Here is an 8,455-nt window from a genome sequence, read left to right as displayed (position 1 = left end):
CATTTCAAAGTCTGACCTCCTTTCCCCTCCTTCTGCGGTTCCTTAAAATTTATTTTTAAATATCTCCTGCATATCCAAATTCATTTAATTTACTCATTTAATCATCTACCTTAAATATATACTCTTATGAAACTGCAGGTTATTACAATAATCCCGCCAATGTTTTTATCTGTTGGCAATTTATCTGCAAATATTCAATCAACCATTTCCATTCCTTTATTAAAAAGTTTGTTTTCTTGTTTTCTTATTCTTCCTGTAAGTTTCTCCATTTCTGCATATTCCATACGTTTTTGTATCCATTCTTCCTTTGCTGGGACTTCTGCTTCTTTTCCGGTTTGGGGGCAAGTAGCAGGTAGTTCTGTCCCTATAATTCCCAAAGGAAAAGCTTCTGGTTTGGTTTGGTTTTTACAAAAGTGATTTCAAACGTCCTTTTCCATTCCTTGTATATAATCGATAACCTGGCTACCTTTTGGGAATCATATGGAGATTTTCAGATCCAGGTAAGCAGGTATTTTAATAGGAAACAGGGGGTCATCCTCCGCTGGCCTTGGGAATGTTTGCGCCTGGGAAAGGCAAACAATGGGAGGCAATTTCAAGGAATGCCAGAAAGAGAGGTGGAAGCTGGAAGCTGGACAAAGGCTAATCAAACTAATAGTTTCAGTTTGCTCCGAGATAAGGACTGCTCCAAGGCTTCATCGGTGGTGAAAAATTTAAGGTGGCAGGGAGAGAGAAAACGCCTTGCTCTCATAGAAAAAGCACATTGTTTTAAGTCAGGGGTGAAGAACAGTTTTCTGTCTGAAATTGGGTAACTTTTGTGGAGGCAGCCGGGGGCCATGCCACTGATGGGTAAGGCCCTGGGTGTTAAGTTGTGGGTGAACATATCAGACGACACAGCGATTCTTCAAACAGCTCTTGTTTCTTCACAGGCCAGAACAGAACTGAACTGAAGGGTTCAGCCAACCTGCTTATATAGAGCTCAACTACAAAGCAACTGTAACAACTTTCTGTAACTATCCAATCACTGAACATCATTTTCAATCCCTTATTTGCATATGTGGACCTGAGTGAAAACTATCTACAGTATCCCCCCCTGCTGGCCCAGGGTGAGAACTTCAGTACATAACACTGGGCGTAGCAGGGCTTTTTGTTAGGGGCAGGCATTTGTTAGGGGGGTGTAGAACATGGGCGTAGCCAGTATTGGGGGGGCCAGCTTTTTTTTAGGAAATCAAATTTGTTGAGCTTTCTTGGGAAATCATGGGTAAAAATACCCCGTAAATAGGACATTGAGGGGGGCAGGCTTCTGCTGGAGGGGCAGAACATCAAGATAACTGAGCACTCTCTATGCTTTCCAATAATATTTGTGGATCTAAGGGGGGGGAGCTGCCTCCCTGCCCCCCCCCGGCTATGCCCATGGGTAGAGCCTCAGATTTGTATTGATTTTTTTGTTATGGGGGGCACGCTCCCCCCCCGACATGGGCATAGCCAGGATTATTGGGGGGGGGGGGAGAACCGACGTGATTGGTCAGTTAGTTAAGTATTTCTATTGTTTTACTTGATCTGGGGGGAGGCAGCTACGCCCATGCCCTCTGCCCGCCTTGACTATGCCCATGGGTGAGGTCACGCTTTCCTAGGAGTAAGCCCCGCTGACTTAAGTGGATCTTATTTCTGAGAAAATGTACATAGGTGGCTAAAGCTCTAACTATCTTTTTAAGCTCAGCCCTTTCTAAAAATGCAGAACGATAAACTGCTTGATATTGGCATTTATCTAAGCAGAAGTAATGTCGGGCGATGATGGGCCGATCTGTCCTTTGGAACCAAGAAGCACCAAGGTAGCTCAGTCGGCAGAGCAGGAGACGCTTCGTCTTAGGGTCCTGGGTTCGAATCCCGAGTTGGTCAAAAAAAAAAAAGGCGCTTGGACTAGCGATGACCCTCGTGCTGCCTTCCAAATCTAGACTTCTATTATTCTCTTCTGCCCAACTAATTCCTCTGCAAAGGCCGAACTCTTTCAGTTTCTATTCTCTCCCTTTGCGTAAAGCTCTGCTTTGGAGATCCTCCCAAGGCGCAACAAAACTACAGTTCCCGTCGTGCACCGGACAGCAAAGCTTCCGGGTGCTTGTAGTCCTCTGGCGCTCCCTCTTGCCATGGCATCGGGGGAGCCGGGCCCGCCTGGCGAACTACAACTCCCATGGTGCCGCGCGGCGCGCCTCCGCTTCGCCCCCCCCTCTCTGTCTCCCTCTGCCTCTCCCCGCTCCGCGCTCCGAACAGCTGATCGCGAGGCGCAATGGCTGCAGCAACCGCCGCGGATGCGGGGCGCGGGACGGCGGAGAGCGAAGCGGGAGGCAGGGATCTCGGGGGCGACAGGTAAGGGGAGAGACCCCCCTTTGGCAGACGCGCACCTTTGGGTGGGGGGGAAGGGAGGGAGGGAGGGAGCCCCGGTGCTTCTTCCCGCCCGGGGGTTCCCCGGGGAGAGACGCGCTCCGTTGCGCCTGGTTGCGAAGGGCGCCCGGGGCGGCTGGATGCGAGGAAAGCGGAGCCCCGGCCGGGCTGAGCTCGCTCGCCTTCTGCGCGGATGGTCCCGGGTTCAATCCCCGGCACCTCCCGGGATTTGCGGGGAGCGGATCCCATCAGGAGAGCGACTGCCCATTGGCGCAGAGAATGCCGAATTAAAGGGACTCAAGGGTGCCCACTGGAATAAAACATCGGGGAGGGGGGAGAGGTAAGCCCTGTCCCACATAATTGTGGCGCAGGTACACCATTTGAATGGCCTTGCCTATCAGCTTGGAGGGAGGGGGCTCAAATATTTCGTTTGCGCCCTGGCACCTTCCTTTGCGCACCTGAGCACTGCCTCGCTTTGGGTTTCAGTAGTTGGCATGTGGAAGGGCTCAGTGGTCATGGAGTTGGAAGGTACCATGAGGGTCATCTTGTCCAATCCCCCAGCCAGGAATCATTTGGGCCAACCTGGGCTCGAACCCACAACCTTAAGGTTTAGAGTTTCATGATCTAGTGACTGAACTATGTGGGAAGACTAGGAGCCCACTGGGGGCATACAATGGAGTTGGCGAGTTTGGCCTCTTACCAGACATCCCCAAACTCGGCCCTCCAGCTGTTTTGGGACTACAACTCCCATCATCCCTAGCTAACAGGGCCAGTGAGAATTGTAGTCCCCAAACAGCTGGAGGGCTGAGTTTGGGGATGCCTGGTCTCTACCATAGGAACCAACTCCTAGGGGCCAAGGTCCCTTTGCCCCCCCCCAAAATAAAATGCCCCCCGAGTTGATGGGCATTGCCATTCAAATGATGTGCATGCACTGCGTCATGTGATTGATTACATGGGGTGGGGTTTACCTGTCCCCCTCAATCTTTTATTCAAGTTGGTCCCCCTGGTGCTTGCCAAGGAAGGAGGCCCAGAGGGGCACCCAAAAACACATCTCTCACCTCTGGCTCACACGCTCCCTGGGCTGTCTGAGTGAGGCATGCGGGCACCTTTGGGTGCCTTGGCAGAGAGGTACAAGGTGGGGGCAGCAGTCAGGATGACAACTTGGATAAAATATTTGCGGGGGGGGGGGAGGCGGGTAAGCCCTGCCCCATATAACGGATCACAATCCACATACACCATTTGAATGGCAATGCAGGTCAACTTTCTTGGGGGGCTGGCCCCCTGAAATACTTTATGGGGGGACGAAGGGTGTGTCCAGGGAGCTTCTTGAAGGGCCTAGGAAGAAGAGGAATTTAGGCAGAAGGAGAGATTTAGACAGGCTAGGAGACCTGAATTTCACATAACATGTGAAAAACAACGAGGCACTTTTGACACCTTAAAGACTAGTCAATTTTATTACGGATTAAACTTTTTGCAGACCAGGGCCCAATTCATCAGATGTAGCACACTTATTAAAATCTGCTCGTCTTTACGGTGCCCCAAGATTGTTTTCGCTACAGCAGACTTAACACCCTTTGAATTGTGTTTGCAAGTTTTGAGTGCTTGTATATATCATTGTCCTCATCCGGTGATGACCTTTGGGATAGGATAGGCGTTTAAACAAGCAAATAATACTGACCACCGACGAGGTCAAACATTGCTCTTTCTGTTGCCGCAAACTCTCTTCACACCAGAGCCGTAGCTGAGTGATCTTGTGTCCCTGGCAGAACTGTCCAGATTGGGCCCCTAGGTCAGTGTTTCCCAACCGGTGTTCCGCGGCACACTAGTGTGCCGTGAGACACCGGCTGGTGTGCCGTGGGAGGGAGGCGGGCGAGTCGGGCGCCTAGGAGAGAACAAAACCAAGTGAGCAGCGCGCGAGAGGGAAGCGACCCGAAAAAGAAGCGCGTTCGGAGTCCGGAGGCACTTTTGGGGCTGCGTACGAAGGGAGGGGGGGCACGGACGGCGGAAGGGGGCGGGGCGCGGTTGCAGAAACCCGCCAATGCTTCCACCTCATTGGGAAAGGGAAGGGGTTGGGCCACCTAAAACTCTCCGCCGGGGCCACATCCTGCCTCCCAGCCCCCTTTCCTCCACCCACGGAGGGAGGGATGTTTTTAACACCCCCCCCCCGCTCACAACCCTTTGGTAGCGTTTCTCCAATCTGAGGCGAGCGCCCGCCGACGCCCCCTTCCCCTGCTCAGTCGCGCAAAAACCGAAGTCTCCTCCCTACCCCTTATTCCCTCAAACCCCGTTTCCATAAGGGGGGGGGAATAACCCCTTCCGTCGCGCGCAAAGCCCAGCTCCCTCCGCCCTTCGCGGTCTCCTCAGCACTTCAGCCAGCCGTTTACACTCTCGGAGCCACTGGGCAAAACTCGCTCTCAGAAGCGCACGCGCGCGGAGAGAAAGAGAGAGGGAAACAAAGTTAACTTGTGGGGAGAGAGAAAGAGCGAGCGGGAGCTAACTTGTGTCCAAAGGCAGATACAAAGTAGCCCCCCCCCCCCCGCCCCGAAGGCGACCTCTCTTGCTCTGCTCCTCTGGGGTGGGGAAACCAACTCCACCACGCGGAGCAGCCCCGAGGCGGGGAATTTCGCCCCTTCGTAATGTATGCATGTAAATGAGGCGGGCGCAAGGGGTGGGCGCGGAGAGGAACTCGCGCCTCTGAGGCCGCCGCCTCCTTCTCCTCCTCCTCCGCCCCCCCCCTCAAACCCAGGCGGCGGCGGCGGCAGGAGGCAGCAGCGGCAATAACAGAAGCAGCTGCGCTGACAACAACACGTGTTCGCTCGGGCACCATGGAATTCGAGGAGCTGGGGATTCGGGAGGAGTGCGGCGTGTTCGGGTGCATCGCCTCCGGCCTGTGGCCCACGGAGCTGGACGTGCCCCATGTGATCACGCTGGGGCTAGTGGGGCTGCAGCACAGGTAGGGGACACGGCGGTGGGGGGGGAGACGGTCTGGGGAAGCGGGGGGAGGGTGGGTTGCTTGCGAGACAGCGGAGGAGGAGGAGGCCGGCATGTCCGGGCAGCAGCAGCAACAGCAGCAGCAGCAACTCCCGGCGACGGCTCCTCCTCCGCCCGCTATCGCCGCCGCCTCAGCTGCCGCCGTCCCTCAGTCCCTCGCTCTGCTGCCTCCTCCCACCCCGGCAAGGGGAAGGAAAAAAACTTTCACTTTTGTGCGTCCCTCCCGGCGTGACGCTGCGCGCTGACGTCACGGGGCGGGGCTGTAATGGTGGTGTGCCGCGAGATTTTTTTCCGGTAAACAGGTGTGCCGTTGCCCAAAAACGTTTGGGAAACACTGCCCTAGGTAAAGGTAATGGGACCCCTGACCATTAGGTCCAGTCGTGATCAACTCTGGGATTGCAACGCTCATCTCGCTTTATTGGCCAAGGGAGCCGGTGTACAGCTTCCGGGTCATGTGGCTAGCATGACTAAGCTGCTTCTGGCAAACCAGAGCAGCGCACGGAAACGCTGTTTACCTTCCCACCGGAGTGATACCTATTTATCTACTTGCACTTTGACGTGCTTTCGAAATGCTAGGTTGGCAGGAGCTGGGACCGAGCAACGGGAGCTCACCCCGTCGTGGGGATTCGAACCACGACCTTCTGATCAGCAAGTCCTAGGCTCTGTGGTTTAACCCACAGCACCACCCACATCCTATGTTGCATTCATAGCTCAGTGTAAAACATGGTTCACCTCCCATCCTCAGTTAATCCGCACAATGACCCTGTGAGTTAGGTTAAGAGGTTGCTACCGACTCCAAGATCACCCAGTGAAACTTCATGGCTGAGTGGGGATTTGGACCCTGATCTTCCATGTCCTAGTCCGACACTCTAACCTCTACACCACACTGCCTTCCTGGAGTTATTCTGCTGTGGGCCAGCTCTATAAATCAAGCAAGTGAATCAATATGGGGAAAAGCCAAATGTCACTTAGAGAAGGATCTGAAATGCCGTATGTTTCGGTCTATAAGACGCCCCCATGCATAAGAGGCCCCCTATTTTGGGGGGACTCAGATTTAAGAAAATGGGGGGAGATGTATCTGTGTATAAGACGCCCCCTAATTTTTGACATTATTTTTTAGGGGAAAAACCTAGTCTTATACACGGAAAAATACAGTATTTTCATTGAAGCTTGAATTTGTTTACTTCTGGATTGTTTCATTTGATGTTTTCATGCATTGTAAACCGCTTTGAGATTTTTTCCCTTTAAAATATAAAGTGGTATAAAAATGAAATTATTAATAATAATAAAAAATAATAATGGTAAATTTCACCACGAAAAGCTGCCTAGACATTCCTTTTTTGTGTCTGTAACCTAGGTTTAAGGTGCCATTTGGCGATTAGCTTATATATCTGAATTCCTAACACTGTCAGCTGGGCTGGGCTTTTTCTTTGTTTTGCCGCTGTAGGTCTGGAATTTAATCCACTGTGGGGATTAGCCTTCTGAGAAGCATGGGCAGTTTTAACCTGTTGCTGACTTGCACGCCTGGCTGTTTTCGAAAACACCTGTGATGTTGTCCTGAATATCACGCACAGGGCTCTGGAGTTGCACATTTTGACCAACAATAATAATTTATAATAATTTATTATTTGTACCCCGCCTATCTGGCTGGGTTTCCCCAGCCACTCTGGGCGGCTTCCAACAAAGATGAAAAATACACTAAAATGTCACATATTAAAAACTTCCCCGAACAAGCCAAAGGCATACCCAAAGTTTAAAAAGAGGAAGCTTCCAGCATGATGTCAGTTCTCTGGGAGTTTGTCCGTCTCTGTATACATACATACAAAGAATATATCTGAATGACAAAAAACAGACAACACACACAAAGAGAAAGGCAAAACAACTAAGTTCAACGAGAAGAGCTTTAGATAATGAAGTCAAAAGAAAAAGTAATATCAAGAGTGAATGAAAATGATGCAATTATGAATCTACAACCGGGGAATAAAATACAGCTTGCATGGTGCAATGAAAGAGATAGGCAATTCCCTCCCGCCCCCTTTTTTTTGTATTTACAGATGCCACCAAATAAAATCATATTTCTAAGGGATTTGTCACGCATGTGACAGTGCTGTGCTATATTTAATAAATAAAACCCCCACAAACAGAGGTGAAATGAGAAGGCTCAACATCACCCCAGCTGCAGAAAAATAACATGCCATTTTTTTCTGAAAAAGCAATGAACATAACTGTTTTTAGAGAATATTTACAGTCATACCTCATGTTGCGTACTCTTCAGGTTGTGTTTTTTCGGGTTGCAGACTGCCGAAACCTGAAAGTACCAGAACGGGTTACTTCCGGGTTTTGGCAGTCGTGCATACTCAAAAGCGCCGAATTAGGCTTTGCACATGCGCAGAAGCACCAAATCACAACCCGTGTGTGTGCAGACATGGGTTGTGAATGTGCATCCCGCATGGATCACGTTCGCAACCCGAGTGTCCACTGTATAAAGCAGATAACTTTCTTGCACAGCTTAGGGGCCACCACAGAGAAGGCCCTCTCCCAAGCCACCCCCCCAGCCTCTGAGGGCAGAGGAACTAGTAAGATGGCCCCCTCTGCCAATCTTAGCACCCCAGAGGGACTGTAGGGAGGAAAACATTCAGATATTTGTTTGAGAAAATGGCCTCAGGCCCCAGGATCTCGATGGAGGCACTCCCAGCCTCCATATCTGGGTTCGTGCAATATTTTGAACAGCTGCGCAGGTGTGTGGAGGGCAGGGTAAGACCAGCAACTGGCTAAAATGTCAGTGCTTTCCAGAAACTAATGCTAAACCATTGACTAACTTCCTGCTGAGTTACAGTATGGACCTATTATTCCTCCATCCCTTCCTCTCCAGAGATTGGAGCACTCTCTTAGCCTGGCAACAAGCCTGAGAGGTAGGCAAGGTATATGTTGCACTACTGCGGAAGAAGAGAAGGATGTGTTGTACGGGAAAGGAATCCAGTTTCTCAAGAACGTTCAGCTTTTAAAAGGAAAAAGAACCCAAAGCTTATCTCCGATGGTTTTCGTGTAAATACATTTTCAAGGCGTCGCTCCAAATCCTGGCAGGTCC

At 51.1% G+C, this 8,455-nt stretch overlaps 1 protein-coding gene across 1 annotated transcript in view; it reads left to right on the top strand.

The window, feature by feature from the left end:
* The first annotated feature begins 2,235 nt into the window (after positions 1 to 2,235).
* UCKL1 (uridine-cytidine kinase 1 like 1) overlaps positions 2,236 to 8,455 on the top strand; it is a 76,972-nt gene continuing 70,752 nt past the window's right edge. Inside the window, exon 1 of the mRNA XM_083507484.1 lies at positions 2,236 to 2,361. Coding sequence (XP_083363610.1) covers positions 2,282 to 2,361 — 80 coding nt within the window. The 5' untranslated portion in view covers positions 2,236 to 2,281. The remainder of the gene's footprint in view (positions 2,362 to 8,455) is intronic.

The sequence above is a fragment of the Podarcis liolepis genome (assembly GCF_965112155.1).
Source record: "Podarcis liolepis genome assembly, chromosome: 6".
Taxonomy (NCBI): domain Eukaryota; kingdom Metazoa; phylum Chordata; class Lepidosauria; order Squamata; family Lacertidae; genus Podarcis; species Podarcis liolepis.
The sequence above is the reverse complement of the archived record's forward strand: the minus strand, read 5'-3'. Positions and strand labels throughout refer to the sequence as shown.